Source organism: Passer montanus, unplaced genomic scaffold (assembly GCF_014805655.1).
Source record: "Passer montanus isolate IOZ18808 unplaced genomic scaffold, ASM1480565v1 scaffold8, whole genome shotgun sequence".
Taxonomy (NCBI): domain Eukaryota; kingdom Metazoa; phylum Chordata; class Aves; order Passeriformes; family Passeridae; genus Passer; species Passer montanus.
In genome coordinates, this window is record NW_024373256.1 from 3,716,306 (window position 1) to 3,739,010 (window position 22,705).

Genomic DNA, 22,705 nt, shown 5'->3' on the forward strand with positions numbered 1-22,705 from the left:
ATCACGGGTTTTCTGCTCACCCTGTACAGAATTACGACCCAAGCTGGATCTCTCCAACAGTGGTTGGAAGCACCCGTGCACAGTACACATTTATTCTGTATATAAATATACATTCTGTCCATGGATAAAGGTCTCCAACACCCTCAGACACCAAGGTGCACACAGACCAGTGCACCCTACAGCGGTTTTTTACTGTACCAGGAGCTCTAAGCTCTGTAAGATTTTTCTCAGTGCAGCATCACCACTGGTGTAATTGAGAACACACTATGAAGCAAGACACCAAGCTGCCTTTACAGAGAGTTATATAGCTGAATTCACTTCATACCTGTTGAAATTCAATAATATCCCTTCCCTGTGTCATCAGCACCAGCTTTGAACCGCTTCCTGACTTTACATTTGCATTTTAAACACTGAGGTGTGAGCAGGAGAACCTGAGGCAGGTGAGAGGCACATTAACACAAATGGTGCTGACCAGCCCAGGTTCACGAGGTGAGGAGATGCTAATTCATACATTACCATCCATGAATTTTCCCCTTCAGCACAAATTCCACCTGCATTACTCCTGGTGATACTTTTAATTAAGTTGAGCCCAGAGGAGACACAACATATTTATGTCAGGGGTATGGAGATGGAAGAACAATTAGTTTCATTTGCCAACATGCACTTAAGGAGGGAACTGCTATAATGGGGTTATCCAAAACAAACAGTTTTAAGTATATCTCATTACAGTCTGATATGTACATTTCATTGAGTGCTCTTCTCTCCCTGCAGAGTTCTGCTAACAGTAACTTTTCTTATTTTTCTTTTCATAGAAAAGCCAGGTCCATACACAGGGAGTATGCTGAGAAAAAGGCTAAAAAAATGTCAGGGAGTTGTTGCTCCTGTCCCTGACCCCACATGCTCCCACTCCATCCTTCCCTGCACTGCATGGAAAATGTTTTGTTAAGGCAGAAGTCTGAATATGTTTTCAGCCCAACCAAATTACCTTAATGAATTTACTTGTGTAAACCAATGTTTACTCCATTATTATTTTGAAAAGATTTTGATGAGAAAGAGAGAGACTTAAACAGAAGCCTCTCACACTGATCTCAACCTATTTATTCCTGAAAAGGTAATGAAAGTAAAAGCAGTTTTAGCATCTGCAAAGCCCAAAAATATTTCAAGAATTGAATCAAATTTCTGTAGAATTCCATCAGCGGGAATGCTTCCACCAGTGTGCTCAGGGAGGACTTGCTTGGGTTCCTTCAGGAACCCAACTGCATTGGGAACCCCCTGGGAAGTGATGGAGGCAGCTACAAAAGGAAGCTGGTAGGATCAACTTCCAAGGTCAACGCCTTATTCTTTTGGGGTTAAAAAAAAAGGACAGTGGATTACTGAAGTTTTCCTCAGTCCAGTCAGACCCAGATTTGTTTATTGCTTTCAACTGCAACACATTTTTTTTTAGCATGATTGAACTTCAATAGGAATTTATAATTGGTCTCTAAAATTGTCTTCAATAGAAATTATCTCCACCAAGTTACAGAGTTCAATATCCGAAGTTTTCTTCCTCTTCATTAGCTGCAGGGAAGGAGGAAATAGGGGACACTGGTTTTCTGTGCTTTTGCCAGATTCTCAGCCCATGACCAATGGGATACTGCTGAGTTTTCTACCAGGTACAGGCAATGTCCTTTGGGTTCAAAACTGAAAAGAAACTGTGCCAGATTCTCAGCCCATGACCAATGGGATACTGCTGAGTTTTCTACCAGGTACAGGCAAATCCCCCCAAAATCCAAATATTTATTGCCTACACTTGCACCACTAGAAGAAGTCTGCATTAAACGGCTGGATCAAATAAGAAGGTTATTTTGGCAACCTTTAAACTCACCATCATCCTTGGTTCTCTCTGTCACTGGTGGGGAGCTGGGGACCCCATCCCCAATGCGGGTGAATGCCAGCACCTGGAGCTCGTAGAGGACGAATTTCCTCAGGCCTGAGAGCAGCACTGACTGGCTGTGGTTCCCCCTCACTGTTTGGCTCTTGGGTTCTGAGTCCAAATCCTTTGCTTTGTAAAGGATCTGCAGGATAAATGTGGATGAGACACAGAAGGAAAGAGATTGTTGCATGAGGACTGAAGAGAGGGAGATTCCTCCTTGTCACCTCGTATAAAATGAGATAACATTCACCAATCACCCCCTTCAAAGCCAACACATTTCCTGTACCTTCTCCAGCTGACTTTGAAACAATAAGAATACCCAGCTAGTGAACAATAAATAACAAATACAAAATCATGTCCTGGCAATATACTAAAAGTCAAATGAGTATGAAACTCCAGCTGCATACCTTGTAGCCCAGGATGAGACCATTCTGCTCAGACTCAGGAACTGCTGCCCAGGTCAGCAGGATCTGGGTTGAGCTCACAGCTTCAGCAGAGACATTCTCAGGAGGAGCAGAGGGAACTGGAACCACACAGCATCACCAAAGATCAGAAATAGGTCAGACATAGCAGATAATTTTTTGCCATCTCCCTACCTGCCTAGGAGTCTTCCAGGGTCCCATAGAAGAGTATTCGAACCCAAAAGAGCTGGAATATGTTTAGACAATCCCTTTTCTTCTTGTATTCATTCTACTTCATCTTTATATTTCAGCCTGTCTCACAATTTCTTGCCAGTTCATCTCAGAAATGACAATGTTTGTAAAGAGCTAAACATTTAATACTTATCAGTGTCTACAGACAGACAGTAAATATTGACAGCTGTGAATAAATTTCAAATTCTATATATTTGCAGTAATTAGAACCAAGTTTAAATTCCTGGACTTCTCCAGAAGCCTATCCCACAGTATTTCTTTACCATATCTTTTATTCCCTACGCCAAAATCCAGAACTCTCCCTGAATGTGAGTTTATCTTACAGCATGATCTGCTCTAACAAGAAGTTTTATGCCCCTGTGGCTTCCTATATTATCTGAAAGGAAATTGTAACATCTTGTCTAGAGCTAGCAATAATTCCCCCCCTGGATAGCACTGCCACTTCAGTAAGAAGTTCTTTAACCTATGCAGCCTTTTGATGATGTGATAGTGCTCAACATTTGCAAGACATCAATTAGAGATGGATGCATTAACACCAGGAGTGTTTTCAGGGAGTGATACGGTGTCAATGAGAGATGTCTATTTCATCTCTGTTGCAAAATTGGCTCTCATGAAACTGCAAACATCATTAGGACTGATGGCATAGGAACACTGTAATTTTCTCTGACTCCAGAGAAGAGCAAACTTGCATTTTCCCATGCCATTAAAACTCAGAGTGCTGCAGAACCACACAACTGCAGCCCTTTGTAGGCAAGTTTAATAGCATGTCACGTTATGCAAGCAGGATGTGAGGCTATTTTTAAGAGTTCACATTTTATGCTGCCCTTTTGCATTTTTTCCCCATGGCATTTCCAGCATCTGAAGGCTACAATCTTTTCTAAAGCCTGATACACCTGTCAGACCTCCAGAGAACATTCACCAAGTTATGTTACACAAGCACTTAGGGACAGTACAGCTTGATTAGGACCTGAATATATCACAAAAAGCAGCCCAAAGCTCTGCCAAAGGAAAGCTTTCCTGGCTGTCCGAGTGAAAGAACAGATCTGCTGTTTTGGAGGCGAGCTCCTGAAGCTCCTAGCAACATGAATGAGATAATGAGTATGACACCAGAATTAATAAAAATGGAAAAATCCCAAGCCCAAAATGTGGTACCCCCACCCCTGTGCACTCAAGGTTAACGGCAGAGATAGTAATTTCTGAAACAATTTCCCTGATACTAATTATTTGGGGCATAAGAAACAGAGCACCATCACAATGACACTGCAGCAGACTGAAATCCAATTTTTTCCCCCCTCCAACACTGAAGTGTCTTTTTTTTTTTAAATCTTCTCCCAGATTTATCCCCCACAAGGATATAATTATGTTAAAGGAAAATAGATTGCCAGGAGCCATGAATGTCTTTGGATAGCTGCCATAACTTTATCTGTAGATCTTCACAAAGAGCTACTCCCACATGAATCACTCCTGGAGAGAGAAAGGGTGGAGGTGGGTCACAAGGAACCACGATGGGTAGAGGAAAGAAGTCCTTTCCACCAGCCACATTTATTTCTGTTTTATCTGGTTTGAGGCCTTTCAAAAGAGAAAAAGTTACTTTATTTTACAAATATTTATTTTCCTCTTTGATCAGCAGCCAGGAACTCTCCTGAATTCACAGAAGGCAGAGGCTGTGCCCGGGCTGGCCCCGAGGGCATCCTGGCTTTGAGGTGAGGATGGTCCCACTGCTGGTGGGGCACTGGACAGCTGACAAAGGAGAGAAGGAGGTTCATTATCTCAGACCTCTCTCAATTCCCAGTGACAGAGCAGCTGAATGCCCCCTCTCACTGGAAAGGAATCTAAGTCCATTGCTTGAATGGTAAAAATCCTTGTGTTCATTCAGCGAGCTTTAAATCTTCAGTCCTCACCTCGAGTGAGTGTTGAGAATTTGATTCTAATATGAATTCAGGAACTGCAAGTGATTTTATGGATCTTATTGTTGCCAGCCTTTTATCAAGTAACAGACTTTGATTGACCCTTTAAGAATGAATTGAAAGGTAACCTTCATTTCTCTGACCCATCTCCTCTCTGAGGAAGCTGTGATTCAAAGAAATTATAGTTTGCTAAGACTAATTAGTGAGTGAGGCACATAATCCCTCTTTCCTCTGCAAGCTCCCTTCTCTAATGCTGGTCTCCTTAAACTGTTGCAACTGAAGACTTTGTTATAAGCTCCAAAAAGCTGAGTTCTCATTAGTAACCTGCAAGAACAGCTCAGAAGCTGAGCAACAGTGTCCAAAAAAGTCCCAGAGCATGAACAAAATGAACCGGAAACACTGAAACTAAACGATGAGCTAATCCAGCCAAGTGCCAGCACGGAGCACTTCAGAAGATCAAACGTAGGAAATCACAGAGTTACTGGCACTTTGCACTGGAATGTCAATAACAGCTCAAGTTTTTAAGGTTATCCACTTTGGCATCTAAAATTATGCATCCTCTTTCTACATCTGACACAGCCACATCTGATGTACAGCAAATTATGTCGTTTTATGTCTCTAACTGGGCCAAAAGGAGCTTTTAATAAGCTGGTCTGTATTCTGGGTTTCTAAGAAAGCTAGAGAGTGGGATGCAGTGGTTCTCTGCATTTTTGCAGCTCATTTTATCTGCACATCCCTCACTCTTTTTGAAAGCAAAAATTAAAGTGGCACATTGTACTTCTGATGTTGGCTAAGAAGTGCAAATTTCCAGCAAGGTTCATGGCAAAACTAGCATAGCTGCAGCGCACATCCACTTTGCCTATAAAATTAGGTACTGCAGGCCAAATCTTCAGCTTGTACAAATTCCCACAGTGACACTGGACCACATTTGAATTATCAAGAGATGCTCCATCACAGCACAGTAACTGCTCTGTGAAGGTCAGACTCCCAAGCACCGGGAGATTGATCCTTGCCATGGATGTGTGACCATGCTCCTACAGTAGCTCATCCTGTAAGATGAGTGTACACATTCATGTAGCTGAATATTAAGAGCACAAAATCCATTAAGGCACTGGGTTAGGTGTATCTGAGATGAATTTTTTTGAAAGCAACAGGGTCTCTATCTAAGAAGAAGCAGCCCTGCCAAGGTTGTTCTAATACATCAGATGCCTCTGCAATTTCTTGCTTTCTCTATATTGGACCTACTGTCGTTGTCAATTTATTGAGTGGAAACTGAGCTTGTTACTCTGCAGTTATTTTACACTGTAAAATTTAATGAGCTATTTAATTTCTAACATTACAAAAACATTTTGGATTGATAGAACCTGTCCTGTTTAAAAATCCTAATTCATCTCCCTCCACCTTCAGCTGCTTGCAACCCTATCCCAGATTTTCATTTTAGAAATTCCCAACTGTTTACCAGTGTTACCAAAACCTACAGCATTATTATTCCCTCCTAGTTTCTTCGGGTTTGATTTGTTTTATATATTCAAGAGCTTCAGAAACCAGTGAGTACTTGTAATGACATGCCCCACTATTGTTGTTGGCATTTGTGCTCAGCTATCAGTGCTGTGATTGCACAAGCTAAAGCAAACAAATGCGCAAACAGAGCTTTATTTTCAATAAAGATTTTGGGCTCCAGTGGCTGCACTGCCATCAGATACCATGACCTGGTTTAGTGCCTGGGCTCTACTCCTTATCTCCTTGGATGGCATAAAACATGGAACCAGGAGTTGTGCCAATGAAGCACCGCATGATCCTGGCCAAGGCACCTCTGGCCAGCTGTGTGGGATGTTTACAACCCCCAGCACCAGCAAACCAACTTCCCTAAGACTCTGTATCTAAAAAACGGAAAAAAAAATATTTTGAAGCGCTTGGAGAACATAAGCGATAAATAGAATTTTTCTTATAGTTCCAAAGACAGACCTAAAAGTGCTTTGACCTTTCTCTCCGGCTTTAAATAGCTTTTATTTGCATTTTAACCCCATTTGACTGTGCATACAGGTTAATTCCAGATTCCCTGAAGTGCTTTCATACAGTTTGCTGCTAAGCCAGCACATCTTGTATATTCGAAATCTAAGAAGATACAGCCAAAAGTCTGAACCCTGACTTGCTCTATGCAAGAAATCAGATGTCAGTATCAAAGCAAACACATGGAAAAAACCAAACGAGTCCTTACGGCCTAGATCACAGCTTTGTGTTATTTTGATCCTGGGTTCTGCGTGCCTCCCACAATCAGTTTCAAGTCAACCTTCTCTTAATACTCCCAGAGAAAATGCCAGATCCACACGTAACCTCTGATCTTTAGATGCTGAGCAAGAGCTCTGCAATCCTAAGGTTTTATGAAATGACTTAATCTTAGTATTTACTACATTTCAAAAGAAGTGTTTGAAGAGCAGCAGAGAGGCGAAAGTGGAGGATGTGATATCTTTTTATTACGATACAGAACTGCTTTGTCTGGGTCGTGCTATCTCTAACTCCAGCACAAGCCTTCTTTAAAATACCTCTGGCAATCGCTTTCCAATTACTCCTTCCCAAAGAGCAACACTTCAGTGGAGGGGGATGACTTTGTTTAGCTTTCTCCCTGGCTAGTTCAAAGCAGAGTTATCCGAACCAGCAGACCAAACCCTGCTGTGCCTGGTCTCGCTTCCCACCACGGGACACTGCGTGGTACACAGGGCACAGACATGCTCACATCAGGCATGCACTGGATTAAATCCCAAAACTTCTTTAGCAAAGGAAATTTGCAAAAAAAAGAAAAAAACTGGGGGAAAAATCAGCACTGAACCTTGCAAAAATAAGTGTCACAAACAGATTTATTATTAAACTTTTAAACTGCTCATGTCGCCAACTTTGTTGCTAACTTGCAACATAACTTTTCATTTCCCAGATGTATGCAGGGTAGGTCTGGAAATAAGTTTTGGGGAAGTCAACAGCTAGAGAGCAGCTTTTCAACATCTGCCTTCGCTGCTCTCCTGAGCTAACAGTAATTTACTGTTGCCTGAGAGTGACAGCTTCCTTCTGATATTTGAAGTCTCTGTGCTTGCCTGGACAATTCAGCTCAACAATACAGCCCTGCTGCTTCAGGTCTGTGAGCAGGTTATGTCTACACAACCTTGTACACACAATTTTGGAAGGCAGGTTTGAAAACGTGCCATCAGAAGCTCAGGTAATTATTTTATTTCTCTCTGTGTAATCAGCTCTCTAATGTGACTTGTGCCCTTTTAGAATTATTTGGGGCTTGAAATGAAATTTCAGGTAACCACAGCTGTGAGAAAATGTGCCTCAGGCTAGAAGCAGACGGAGAAAAGGGAAGGATTAGGGGAAATAGGGTACTGGGGAAGAAGAGGAGGCATGAGAGAGTATCTCAGCCAGAAAAGTCTTTATCCGAGCTTCTCCTTGTGCTATCCACACTGGGGCAGAGATGGGGAGAGGTTGTTTTGTTTGCTTTAGATAAAAAACCTGAAGGTTTGTGCATGAAAGCAAAGTAGGAATAAAATAAAAGAAACAAGCCTTCAAATGTCTGTACATCTTCCTGCCTGCAGTGCATCTCAAGATCGTTTTTCAAAACTTAATTTCAGATTTCACGGCTCAGCAAGCAAAAAAATCCCCACCCAACATCGAAACACCAAACTAAAAAATTCAAATGTGACTAAACGGGCAGAAAGTGGTGGATTCCCTGGGTTTTCTGGTGCTCGGACTCACCCGACTCCCGTGTCCGGCCTCTGACGGGCTCGCTCCAGGGCCCTGCCCCGATGGCGTTGAAGGCCTGGATCTGCAGCTCGTACTCCGTCCACTCCTGCAGCTCCTCCAGCGTGCACTCCCGCGCCAGGCGGTCGGCGAGGACCTTCAGCAGGGCTGGGGCTGGCAGATCCACGCGCCACGCCCTGACCCTGTACCCCACCGACTCGGGGTTCCCGTTGTACTGCGTGTCAGGCAGCGGCTGCGGGTGACAGGGAAACACAACGCTCCCGTCAGCCCGAACCCGTGTGCAGGCCACAGCAAGGCAAAAATGATCAAGAGGTTGATTTTCTGGTTTATGGTTCGTGATCTCTAGGTTTCTGTGCTGCCTGGGATTTTTCTTTTGATTTTTTACCTTAGTTTTGAGCCAAGTAGGTTTGCTCACAAAACCAAGCCCTTTGTTGTGGGTGTATCATCAGAGATGATATGAATACAGTATATTTCAGAGCTTTGTGATTAATTATGGAAATGAATGATAAATTGCTGAAGCATGTGACAAATTCATTTATCGTACATTTTAAACTTTTTTTTACTGACTCTCTGCCTACTCATTTATCAGCAGAGATTCATTCTAGTATTCTAACTCCCCAAGCAATTTCAGAGATTAAAATATGAAATAATTAGCCTACTTCATAAAGTTTGGAGTTTTTCTGCTGTAAAACTAACTACGCGATGCCACGGATGGCTGAGATTCAGTTCTGATTCACTGGGAAAGCTGGATACACATTAACATTTCACAGCTTAGAAGACTCTACCCCGCAGGCACGCAGGGCTAGAAGCGTGACCCTCATTCTGCAGGAAGGGAGGAATCCCCAGCTCCCAGGGGAAAACAGATTCACCTGCAGGTCTTGAAATAAAAGACATTAAACACTTTCAAATATTGATGTTATTAAGCATGAAAAGCATTTATCAGGTCATTTTTAGTTGTGGCTGTTGCTTCTCCTGAACCCTGCAGTTTGACTCAAAGAAAAACAGGCTTTCAGGCAGCTCAATCTTAATGTTTTATAGGCTCTTAAAACAACCTAGAGTTAATTTTGGTGGAAGATATGTAGGTCTGGATACAGTCCCAACATGGGCATGATATTCACACAGAAAAGCCATGACAGAGTTGTGTGTGGCCTCTCAAAGGACTGCAATGGCTCTTCTGTGGGTAGTGAGGCAACACTTTCAAGCTTCAGGTTTTGGTCTGGCAAGGTTCAGCATTAAGTGCAGTACCCTGTTGAGAAAGTGGAATTATTCCTTTCCAACAGGAGAAAAACCCTCTTGTTCCCAGCCTGATTTTGACTTCCAGCCATAATGAGTTTATGCATGGAAAAGCTAACATTTGGGCAAAAGGAAACCTGTGCTTCATCAACTTCACACCACAGTAACCCCGGTGGAAAACTCTGCCTAACAGGGGTGAAGAAAAACCATTCTGGAGCAGGTTAATTGCCAAGTAAATCCCAACGTGGCAACTCTGCAGGTAACTGAGATGGGCAAAGGGGCACAGCGATGTCAGCAATTGCCACATCTTTGCAATTAATCATTTATCTCTGCATTTTAGCATGTAATTCCACACCGATTCAGCTAAATCTAATCTTCCCACAGGAGTGTCAGCCTCGCTGCTGCTGCACCACAGCTCTGAGAACCACAGGATGCTTCCCATGGTGGGGTGCACCTTCTGGGGACCGTTTTGTACAGAGAAAGCAACCAAGCCCTGAAAAGCAGAAAATTGGCTCAAGTGCCCCATTCCTGCCCCATGTGTTGACCCAGACTGTGGTCCTGGAGCTCCTCAAAGCCAAGTTTTTACACACAGCCACATTCCCCTGATGAAGTGGCAGAAACAGTGGCAGTAGGCAATTTATTTGATTAATAAGGCACTTAAGGCAAGGCTCAGATTTCCGACTAGTCTGGAAAAGGAAACAATTTGGCTGTTACTCCTCTGCGCTGAGCGCCATGAGGAGGAGGTGGCGCTTTGGGAGGGCTGCCCTGGCCCTGGGGGAGCAGCCCCATCCCCATCCCCATCCCCATGTCCCTCGAGGTGCTCACCACCCATCGCAGCCACAGGCTGGTCTCGCTGGCCGTGCGCACGGTGACGCTGCCGGGGGCCACGTCCGGCGGGGCCTGCAGGGTCTGGATGACCCGTGAGGGTTGGCTCAGGGGGCTGGGGCCCACCACGTTCACCTGCCGCATCCGGAACCTGCAGCAAGGGGGGAAAAAGGCACTGAGTGCTGCTGTCAGGGCTTGGGGAATGCTCCCTGGCTTCTCCAGGGCGGGAGGACGGGTGGAAAAATAGGAATTAGCGGCTTTCGAAACGTTCCGCAAAGGTCGCCGCACGCGGGTCCCCTTTGTATTCACTGCTGAATGCTTGATGGTAACTGCTTTCAGATCCTCTCAGGTATTTAAAAAATGAAAATGAGATTAGCTTAGGGTCTATTAGAAACTTAGGTATTTGTGTGAGAAATTTATGTTAATTATACCAAGCCTGATGAGCTTATGCTGGCAGTAAGTGATTTTCTCTGGTGATGCTCATACAATACATTCAGAAAGGTATTAAAATATCAAACTTCGGATAGTCTCATTCCCTGTCAATATAAAAAATATACTGGTGATAACATTTCCCCTCAATTACGCGTTGAAAGAGGCTGATTTATCCCTGTGCTGCATTTTCAGCCTTCCTGCACAAGAAAGATTAAGTTATTTAATATGGATATGCATCTTTAAAAAATACCCTGTCTGCTTGAAACCATCTCTTCTACAATAGAAATCCTTATTGGGTCACAAAAGATTTAGGGAAATCTTTTTTTTTACAAGGAGCACCACATAATTAAAATGTGCTGTATATTTCAGATACTCTCACCCATCACAAGCAACTGGAAGCACCCAACACTTGCACATAAATACGTGACCTGCTCGCATTAAACCCTTAATTTTTGGACCTAATGACTGAGCTTGGGAAAAGGATGAGGCAGTCAACACAGCAGTGTTTATTTACCTGCTCTGATCTCCCTTCAAAGTGTACTCAAGGAAACACATTAAACAAATACTGTCCTGATTTCACCCTCAAACACTGGCCCAAAGCATAGGAAAGAAGAATGACCTGTAAAGATGTGCTCTGATAATCAGCTCTCACCATGCATTTCCTCAGTGAGCAATGACTGAAGCTGATCAGGGGACAACAAATCCAATTGGCAACAGCTTTCTAGGTTTCAAAAATTTGTATAAAATTGGTCAAGACTGAAGCAAAACTGATAAAAGTTCCCATCTGCGCACGCAGGAGAGACAAAAAATAGGCAAAATTCAAGGAGCTGCCTTGAAATGAAAAAAAGTCAAAGGGAAGTGGATGTGTGAAAGATTCCAGCATAAGTGGGACCATTCTAGAATTTAATGAATACAAGAGAAAAATGAGATGTAAGAATAAAATAAACCAAAAAGTTTAACAACTGGGAAAAAACAATCAGCCCAAATTTTTCATATTCTTTGTTATTTGCTATCCCAAAAATGTTTCTCCATGCACCTGTCTGGGTGTGCAAGTCTTCCTTATTCTTCATGGACAGTGAAGGCTGAACTGTGGCACAACCTGCACTTTCTTGCTCACCCCTGCCTTCTCAGCTTTAGGATCTGTCTTTATAAGGAGAGCAAAATCCTCTTAACCTGAAGATAATTTTCCGAAACCTCTGCACCAGAAATCTCTACTTAAGTTCAAAAAAATTTTCAAAGACCTTTCAGTAAAACGTTTAGCTCTGGAAGATGAGGTTTAAAACACTTCAGTGGAGGGTTAGTGAGAAATTCAGTATGTTCCTAGGTTTGTGACCAAGTGAGGAAAATTACATGCCAGCACTGAGTCAGTTGTAAATTACATGAGCTCTCCTTGGTTGCACCTACTCCTGGCTTACAACAGCACATGGGTTAGTTAATAGCCCCTTCAGCCAGCACAAAATGGACAAGTTTCTAGAGTGCTGATTTAACACTTGCCACTGGATTTCCTTTCCACCAGCCTCTACATTAGCAAGCTGGATCATGAAAGTATTTTTCATTAGGGCTGAGTACCTCAAATTCTCTAGTCTTGTCTATACCACAGCATCAGTTGGATTGGATTGATTTAAAAATCAATCTCGTTTAACTGGGGTGCACCCACAATGCAGAGTCACCTCAATCAGTTTAGGCATTGCTTATATCTATTAAGCTTAACTTGGTAAACTCCTATAAACAAAGGTTTCATCTAACTAATGTTACCAAATTAAGTTAAATCAATGAAGAGATGTTTAAGCTGATGCAAATATGTAATTACAGGTTTGCACCAGTTTAACTATGATTGATTTGTCACTGGCTGATGTTCCACTGGTGCTCTCTTCAGGGAGGGAAGTCAAAGGATAGCAGTTACTTGTAAAAGCATCTCACTGAGCACTAGAATTTCCTTCTCAATGTTATCAACTGGATTTTATGTGAATTACCATTGACAATATTAGATCGGTAATTTTAAGTATAACCTATGAAAACAGCAAAGCTTTTCCCTTTTGTTCAGATTATAAAACTCAGCAAGATGTTTCTGAATAGTAAAGCTGTTTCATGCTGCTACTATAATTACCTGCTGTTCTTACCTGTAATGAGTATAAGGAGTGAGGTTTGGTACCTCCAGCATCTGAGCATCAGGTTCATTCTCCACCTCATGAAGAGTCACCCATTCTTCTTCATCACCCAGCACACCAACCTGCACAAGGGAGAGGTTAGAAGGAATATAAAGTAGGTTATATATATATCTATCTAAATATATCTATAAATAAATATGTATAACCTCTTTTACAAATAAACATATATAACCTCTTTTACAATGTGTGCCATCACAGCAGTGAAAGCACAAATGCTGTTAAACACATTTTTCAGTTAATACTAATTTTTATATGACTAGTTATTTGTAAAGAGAAAACCCAGCCAAGTTAGCCAAGTCTCCTTGTACGTGATGGGATTTCACTGGATCCTGTGATAAGATCCATTCCAGAAAAAACACCATGAGAGCAATAATACCCTGTTCAATCTTCCTGCCACAATACAAAAGTATCAAGTAGTAATATAAGAGAATGAAAAATAGCCTTGATAATAACTCGCAGGAACCGATGCATACTAAGTAAGTCTCAATGGAGGCAAAATGCCATGGAAATGAAGACAGAGAAACAAGAACAAAGTCAAAGAACAAAAGTGTTTTAACCTCATCTGCTGCTCTGCACTTAGACCAGACTTTTCCATGAGCAACCCTTTGTAGTAATTAATCAAAACATGTTGCCCAACACGGGCCTTCAGCCACAGCAGAGTTAGAAGGGACTACACACCAATGAGAATTGCGCATTGCTTTCTATGCAGCTTTCTGGAGATTAAATGAAGATGAATCAGGACTTAAAAGGAAACCAACAGGGAATGAGAGAGGCCAGAGCCTGACCTGGAAGATGCAGCATGCATGGGCAGGGCTGTGCTGGAGCCATGGGAGGAGCGTGGAGAAGGGGAGAAGAGAAGGGCTGGATGGCTGGGCTTCACTCTGGAGATTTACAGGTGCTGAAACCCAGGGGAGTTCAGGCAAAGTGCAGCCCAATTCCCTTGCCCTGGTATCCACAGTCAGGGGCTGAAAGGTGCTAGAGGGTCCCTGGGCAGCTTTTCCCTTCAGTGTCTATTCACAGACTTAACATCCACAAAGACACCTTATCCCTTTTTAACCTACTGACACTATCTACTCCCACAGGCTGCTGTGGCAACACATTCCAGAAGCTCGCAACCCACTGTGTAAAGAGCCATTTCCTTTAATCTTTTTTAAACAGATCCCTTGCAAGTTCTGTGTACCAGTTACAGCCACAGATGCTGTCAAACACTCGACAGGCGCCACAGCCCCAAGTATCTCACATACCCCGAGTACTTCAAATAGAAAATTAGGTTTCATTCACTCTTTTCTTTTTTTTTTTTCCCTTCAGAAGAAGCAGCCTGATTTATTTATAGATGTTTTAGTTCTTTGCTCACCCAGGACTTGATGTGCTGCATATTTATGTTTGTGCATGAAGAAATGACACAAAGAAAATTAGGCCAGAGAAGTAAGTTCTGCATTGCACTGTGGAAAGAAGCCTGTCTGATCTTCCCAGCAGAACACTGATTCCATGGAGGATGTGGCTGGACAGGTCTTGATGGGCCTTTCAGACTTGTTGGGGGATCAAGGTCACTGCCATAGACTAAACAACATATAAAATAGATGGTAGTGAAAATTATGGACCTTTTAAAATTCCCAGTCCTAACCAAGCTCCATAAATTGTAGTGAAGCCCATGGATGTGGAAGCTGAAGGGAAACAAATTGAGGTGGATCTGCATGGTAAAACAGAACATCCCTAAACTGAACCGGCAGAACAAAGAGTTGATAAAGAGATTTAAAAGAAAAGAAAGCCCTACACAAACAAAGAAAGGATGAGAGTGTTGATTTCAGTCAAGGAAACAGAGAACACTTTTAATACTGTAGGAAGTCTATAGTAAATGCTTATTTTTGCAAATTTTGCACGTAACAGCATCACCTCCAAGTGCTGCAGTAATTGTATAGCAACAATCCACAGTGCTCTGGAGGCTGCAAATAATCTCCAGTGGTGACTAAGTTGTCTTTTTTGTATTCTAAGAGCAGTAAGAGCTTTTTAAAATATTTCTTACCTAACAAAATAATGAGAAAAAAAAAATAGGGCCCACAGGTTGTAATTGCTGTGCAGAGCAGGCAGGTCATTAATACACATTAAGGACCACATGGCCCAGCAGGGCTGACATTGCCTCTGTGAGACATTTTCTGGTGGGCTGCAAAGGTGGAAATATCAAGGATCTTGTACTAGGTCCGTGTTGCTCAGAAGAAATTTCATTTATTTATTTAATATATATATGTGTGTATTCTCAGAAGTGAGCCTTAGAAGAAAACCTTCGGTGATGGACTTTATATTTTTAACTTCCCCAAAATCTATAGCAGATTCCAAGTTTCAGGCTGTGGAAGGAAAAGAAAACTATTTTTGCCGAAACACTCTGATGTCAGATCAGAGGAAACTTATCAGTTTCAAGAATCAGAGTACAAAGGGATTCCCACGGGGCAGAAAGAACCACGGGCAGTGGTTGGGATAAAAGAGTCCTTTGAGGGGCAGGAGAGCCCACTCTGAGCCGCTCTGCAGAACATCAAGTGAAGTTAAAGGCTTTTCTTTCTTGTAGCTGTTTTTTTGGATAACAGTGTATGCACACTTCAGAGCAGGATGGTGTTTGTTGACAGATCACACAAGCTCGTGGGTGCTTTGTTTTGGGAGGCAGATGAGGCACCAGCTGCTCTTCTGTTGCCATCAGCAGAAAAACTCCTCGAGGAACACACTCTGCACCAATTCCCTGTGCCACGGGGCCACAGCCCTCAGGGATCCCAGCACTGCCACAATAAAAACACCTCTGTCCCCTGAGACACTTCACAGAATGCTCAGTAACCATCACCCATCATGCTCAGCACATATTCATTGCCATCCCTCAGCTGCTCCCAAGGCAATACATCCAATAAAAGGCCACATTCCTTCATTATTGCAGAAATGAGACAGTGTAAAACAATATTGGGAGTGATGTCAGAACCTTTTACTTCCCCATGCATTAGTTTCTCCATTTCTTAAAAGGAAAAATGTTACATATTTTATAAAATGACTCAACGTTTTCTGGTGGAATGCACTGCATAAGCAAAGTTGCAGAATTCTGACTTTAAAAAGGAGACCCAAAACATTAAAATCTGGCATGAAAACATAATGTGTATAAGACAGAAACGCCCCCAAAACTTCAGTTACGAAGTACTGACTGCAGGAAAGGAGAACACAATGTTTCTGCACATTACAGAGGTAGCCCTTGTCCTGCTATAGTTCAAGATGTGCCAGAGTTTTCGTTTTAGAGGTCCATAACTCACACATTTGAAATCGCTTTGGGAGAAATTCGGTTCAGGGGATGTCAGCCCAGGTGCAATTTTTTTTCTTACTAAATCCTTACATCGATTCAGCCATTTTTGATTTAGAGATTGTCAAGGGCATAAAACTGTCAGAATTTCAGACACTTTATTTACCAGCTCTGAAGTGAAAACGACACCCAGAGAATCACCTGGTGCAATGGATGAATCCTATCTGGGTCACTGGCTTCACCCACAAAACCACACAAATTCATGGGTAAAGTTGCAACTTCTTTCCCAACTCACAGCTTTAGAAGGCAACACAGAGATAATACTTTAAAGGTTTTACCACTTTGAAAGTCTGCTCCTGCTCACCATGACATTCACACAAAAATCTTTCTAAAAACAGCAGAAAGGCTTTAAGCAAAAGCTCTCTATAATAGCCCATACACTCATGGCTCCAGGAAATGCGGTGCCTCTTCAGAAACAGCTTTCAGCCATTCTGCAGGTCTTGTGCTGCCTGCAAATAAAGTTAATCACCAGAAAAGCACACCTGACTGGGCAGAAGTTACCCAGATTCTGTAATCAGCTTGATGGTGTGTACTGAGCACCCACCAAGAGTGGGTTGAAAATGGGTGATCCTCAAGGTCCCTTCCAACCCAAACCATTCCATGATCAATTTAGACACATTTTTCCTGGAAAAAAAAAACAAACAAAAACCCAGGAAAAATCCAACACAAAAAAACCAAGAGACTGGATTGCAACTGCTTGAGTGCAAACATGAAACTACATGAACACCAGCAGGGATTTGTAGTCATGCTTGGCTGAAAATTGTCCAAAAAAAGAGTCCACAATATATGCTCTAACCGCATCTGAGAGGACAGGATGGCTGGAAGGATTTACTGAAATTCTTTGTGGAGGAACAAGTTACCTGTGAGTGTCAATGCCACAAGGCAGGGGGACTGCTGGTCCCTCTGAACAAGTGCCAGTGGAACCTTTACACGGCATTTGAGCCTCATCCCTTTAATTTATACTCTATGTAATATATTTAAAAACGTTAGAAGTATTTTTTAAACAGCATTGGTACATTTTTGTATTTCTCTGTTTGGAAATCCAGTTTCCTCCAGGCCTGAGTCTAGATAAAATGATGGAAAAGAAACAATCTAGTGATTTTTAAAAAAATCCCTTCAAAAGTACAGAATGTACCTTCACTAAAAACACAGAAATGGGATTTTTAACGCTTGATATTTCAGTATCTACCAACACTAAACTCTTAAAGACTTGATCTCCTCTCATGCTCATTGACATAATTGAGAATTAGTTCCACAGTGGCTCCCATGAATTTACACCCAGGAACAAAAAGCAGAAACCAAGGCCAGATGCACAAAAATTTCACGTCAGCTGGAATTCCCAGCTGTGTTTCTCATCCAAATTGTTCATGAAGTATCAGACTTCAAAAATGGCTTTCAGCCAAACTGGAGCACTTGGAACATTTTCTAGACCTGCCCTCACCAAGGAAGCTTTCTGCCAAATAAAGGAACAAAGAAGAAAAACACGTTGGTGGCAGGTTGGTTGTGATTGTGAATACAAAACAGCTGCATTTTGTCTGTAAGGACAGACATTGAGAGTGAAAGGTAAATCCCCAATGGAGATGGAAGAGAAGAGTCAGAATTGTCAGGGATGTCCAAAACAAGGTGTTGCCCAGCTTACAGGGTGGGAGGGACACAGATGAAGAGCCCAAATCACAGATCAGTGTTTTATAGCTGAATGTCATCCTGTCCCTTGGCAATACCATCAGCTTTAAAATCAGAGTGTGCAAAACCACCCTTAAGTGGCTTTTAATTTAATGCCAAGGCATGAAATACTTAACACTGCTATTAAAAGCTGTACATGGGTCAGTGAATGAAAGATCCAGAAGGACAAAACCCCTCCCTCCATTCCAATATTGTACAACCACAGCCCTTCAATCCAACACAGCCCTAAGGAGCAACTATGGTTGTCTGTGCTAAAATACAGATATTGCAACACCAGCCTGAACCCCAGCATGGACAAATCCCAGCTGAGAACAGACCACATCAAAGGCAGAAATGGACACTGGTGGCACTGGCAGCAAAAAACCATTTTGCAAAAGCTCTTTGAAAGGTGGACAGGTCCAAGGCAGTTTAGATCCAAGTGGAGACAGAGGCATTCCTGCCCTTATCTCTGCTCCCAGTGCCATGTTCACACCCCCTCCCCTCACAATGATGTTCTGATCACACACAGCCTGTGCAGAGTTGACCTGTCTGAAAATCATTTGTTCTTGGCTGGATCAAAGCTTGCAGCAGCTCCGGGTCTGATCCTCTGTCAGCACACATAGAAGGCAGGAGGAGGAAAAGTCTTGGTAAGTGGGATGGGGAGAGGGAACAGGAGCAGGACAACCAGGGCTCTGCTTTAGATTGGCTAAAAGTGCTGTGAAATTGCACTTTCAGAGAGAAAGAGTTTGAGAGGAGTGCTGGCAGAAAGGGGCTGTGAACAAAGGATTATATGCAGCTGTCATCCTGGAAACAGGATTTGCTATATCCTTGAGGACTCACCAATTTCACTGCATACCTGAACTGATTTTCATTAATCAGGTGAGCAAGAGTTTTTATTTCTTCCTGAAATCCACTAGGAGCAACATTTTTTGTTGTGCTGAAGCTGAGCAGTGAGGTGTGATGCAGCAGAAGTTTGTAGGGTTGCTGTGGTTAAACGGACTGCCCAGATTCCTCAAGGACTTGGCTGTGCTCCTTCCCCAAAAGGAGTAAATAATTCCTGGATCCACCAGAACCAAAAACCCCTGGACTTTTCTAGTGATGCATGAGATGTTGGTGAGGGTTTGTGAACAAGAAAGACCCTCCCTGCACACCAAGGACTGTTCAAACAACTGTTTGTACCCAGGGCTCTTCAAGGATGAAGATGAACTTCATGGTAATTATCACTGCAGTTTTAAAGCATTCAAATTTGCTTCACTTCAGCAGCATTCTGTAACTCACTGAATTAACAAATTCCTACCAATATCAATGCAGTGTTCCAGCAGGAAAATGCTCCTCAGAATGTGCTAAGCCACCATATTATTGGATTTTAGTGTTTAATTCTGTAATATGCCATAATGTGTATATAAATGGCACAAAATGTACCAACTTGTTCACAACAATCTCATTACCAAGTGAAGTGATTGTATCAACATGTCTAAGTGGTGATGGTGATTTAAGAAGTCCAACATTTGGTCTTAAAAACAGATTATAGTATTTATAAAGACCTGTGGGAGGAAAGGAAGAAGCAAAGCTCATCTGTCAGGAGAACAAATGAGGAATACATAACTCCTCCAAGGCATAATGACGGCAAAAAGAGGGATATTGTTTAAAGCTGATGGAGAAGAGAATTCATCCTATTCATATCTAGAGGCCTGGATAGAAAACCTTGATATATTCCATTACAAGATAGAAAAATACACTCAATCTCATGAATAATGGTATATTTATGTTTGGTGCAATTCTTCCTATACTTCTGAATCTATGAGATAATAATTCCAAACTTTTGAAAAGACACCTGACAGAACCAAAACACAAATTTCAAATCCTTTTCAAAATAGAAGGATGCACTAAAGCTCTGCTGTGTGTGCTGTTTATGTGTATCTGGTGCTCTTCTGAACACAAACAAAACCCCATGTGAATTATTTGAAGGATAAGCATTCTCACATACATATATATACACACATATATATTATATATCACTTTTTTCTGTTGTTCTTCTGAACAGAAGTCCCAGCATTCATCTGACCCTTTTCTCCCTGGCTGACACAGACATTTCTGAACTGAGCCTCTCAAACTTCCCTGCATCCCAACCTTCCCAGAACCCCCTGCACAGCAACTCCAGCATTTATAGCAGAGCTCTGCTCCAAAGTTAACTAAAAACTGAAACCCCAAAAGGAATTAATTAGTTAGGCTCATTTTAACCCCCCAGAAACTTCATTAAGATAATTTTGTCAGGGACACACCTGGCCTTCCACAATCCACTTGGAGATGGAGGTTTTGCCATCGTATCCTGGGCGGAATTGAAGCGTGGCAGAGCGAGGGCTGATGTTGGAAATCACCAGGTTGGTTGGAGCACCTGGAAGTTCTGGAGAAACAGAAAAGTAAATGAGAGGTGGAAACACTCTTTGTCTAGGAGCCAGTAACACAAGCTGCCATTCAGTTTCCAAGGGAAAAGGGCTCCATTTGCCCCAGTTGTGGTTATTTTTCTTTTGTTTTTGGCAGAGTTTTAGCCACAGCATTACTATTTCTGCTCTCTGAGCATGCACCACATTGTTACAGATCAAATGAGAAAAGAAAGAGCACATCTACAGAATTACAGGTACTGTTTTAGAGAAGCTTCCCAATGAATAAACCCTGGTGGTCCTGGGGGAAAGGCACTTCCCAGGCCAGGTCTATCAAGTCACCTAATTCCCCTGAACTTCTGTTTCCCCAGAATTAAATTACAATAATATTTATTTACTTCTTAGAGGACATACAACTACAACTGGAAAAAACTCCAAGTTTTGGGTAATGTATTTAATATTGACCTATAATATCTAAGTTTTCCAGGGCATTTCTAAAGCCTGATTAAAGTAGATGATTTTTTTTTCAATTCCTGTAGCAAATAAAGAAGGTGACCTCCTACGAGGAAAAATCTGAAGCCCCAATCAGATCTTTGCCTCCCATCAGTCACGATTACAGTGGCATTTACATGTTTAATATCATCTGAATTAACAAAAAAAGCAAGTTCAGGAAAGAGATTAAATATAGAGTGTTTATAATAAATTCTCAACAGCTACCTGCATTTATAACAAATGGAAATAACTATTATAATCAGTAATTATATAGTGGAAGGTGTCCCTGCCCATGGCAGGGGTTTGGAGCTAAATTATTTTTCGGGTCCCTTCCAACCCAAACCATTCTGTAATTTTATGATAATGCTGCACTCTGTGCAACTGCAAAAGGCCAAAAATGGGCAGGGTTTTGGCATATATTTCAGATATGCACAAATACCCAGCATTTCTTGGTTCTTACTTCACATTTGTGGGAACCACGATCGATCAACTAACCCTGCCCAAGTGGGATAATGCTGTTATCTGGCAGGCACCCTGCCATCAGATATCATGGCATTGATCCAGTCTGCAGCTTGTCATAATTACCCATGATTAAGGAAGAGAAGGGCAAACATACTTTAGGACAGACAGAAAAGTTAAATAATACTGGGGAAGGGAAAAATTGGATTCCTTCAGTGATGAGCAATAACTGCTCCACTTGAGGAAAATTCCACTTCTGTAACCTCTATATAAATTGAAAGTGTTTATTTGAGGTATGAATTGGCTGTTTAGTTTGCTTTTTACAGTGGATGGGGCACAGTGTAGAATTTTAAAAAGAAAATACAAAGAGGGTAAATGTAGAGGTGCCCAAATGGTAACTCAGACAATGTGGGACAGAACTGCCTCCTCCCAAATACGTTTTCAGGCCAAAACTTCAAATTCTTGTAAATAAGATTTTAGTTTCACTATACAAGTGAAACACTCATAGTTGACATAAGCTATATTACTTCCACATGGAAAATCCTTTCCCTTTTAATATCACCCAAACTCTGTTTTTTGCCCCAAAGCAACACTTTGAATTGATTCAAGCTTCATTCTGATGTCACTTTGTAAATGTCAAGAGATTCTGTATTGTATCCACTTTATTACTTTGTCCATTCCATTGTCATACCCACACATTTTATTTTTTGTACTTGTATTAATCATCCTCAACTTCCTGGAAATTTCAAACTGCAAATATCTTCACGTTAACATTTCAGTCTGCTCCAAAAATTAAATCCAAATTACGCGGCAAAGAACTCCAATGCTTTACAAATAAAACAATTTTTATTACCGCTGAACTGAAGCAACCCGTGACCTTTGGAACACAGAAACACCAAGAACCAGCAGGTTTGGTTTTGTTTTGTCTCCTGCAGGGTGACCAACCTGGGGGCACTCCAGAGGAGATGGTGGAGGAGGTGACCCAGCCGCTGCCCTGGGCGGTCACGGCGGCCACCTCGATGGTGTAGGTGGTGAGGGAGGACAGCCCCGTGATCTTGTACTCCAGGGTGCTGTTGGACAGGCTGCGGGCCAGGCGGGACTCGTTCCTGCCATACACCTCCCAGGAGATCTGGTACCCTGCAAAACACATCAGCCACAGCTCAGGGGGACACCAAGAACTCAGAGGATTCCTGCCTGGGCTTGTGGGCAGTGGTGGATCCTTGTTCCTTACACCATTCCTTGTGATGATCTTTTATAAACAGAAAAAAACCCTCCTTGAAGTAAACACTGGCTAAAGTACCCAAGTATTTTTAAAATATTGTTATTTCCAATAAACAATTGATGCAGGCACCCCATAGAGCATTATCTCCCTGTCAGGAGGACTCTCAGTTGTCTTTTTTTTTATGCTTGGTATGAAATGGCCTGGAGACCTGGAACTAACCTGACAGAAAGATGGACTTTCAGTCTGTGAACTCTACAAAGCAAATGGGAAGAAACACTGGA

General features: G+C 42.1%; 1 protein-coding gene across 6 annotated transcripts in view; it reads right to left on the bottom strand.

Moving 5' to 3' along the window:
• SDK1 (sidekick cell adhesion molecule 1) overlaps positions 1-22,705 on the bottom strand; it is a 385,608-nt gene that overhangs the window by 74,256 nt on the left and 288,647 nt on the right. For all 6 annotated transcript variants that reach the window (XM_039732208.1, XM_039732207.1, XM_039732210.1 and 3 more), the window contains 7 exons: positions 22,148-22,339; positions 20,153-20,274; positions 12,833-12,942; positions 10,281-10,431; positions 8,217-8,454; positions 2,320-2,435; positions 1,865-2,054 (listed from right to left, as the gene is read on the bottom strand). In XM_039732208.1, the coding sequence (XP_039588142.1) occupies positions 1,865-2,054; positions 2,320-2,435; positions 8,217-8,454; positions 10,281-10,431; positions 12,833-12,942; positions 20,153-20,274; positions 22,148-22,339 (1,119 nt within the window). The remainder of the gene's footprint in view (positions 1-1,864; positions 2,055-2,319; positions 2,436-8,216; positions 8,455-10,280; positions 10,432-12,832; positions 12,943-20,152; positions 20,275-22,147; positions 22,340-22,705) is intronic.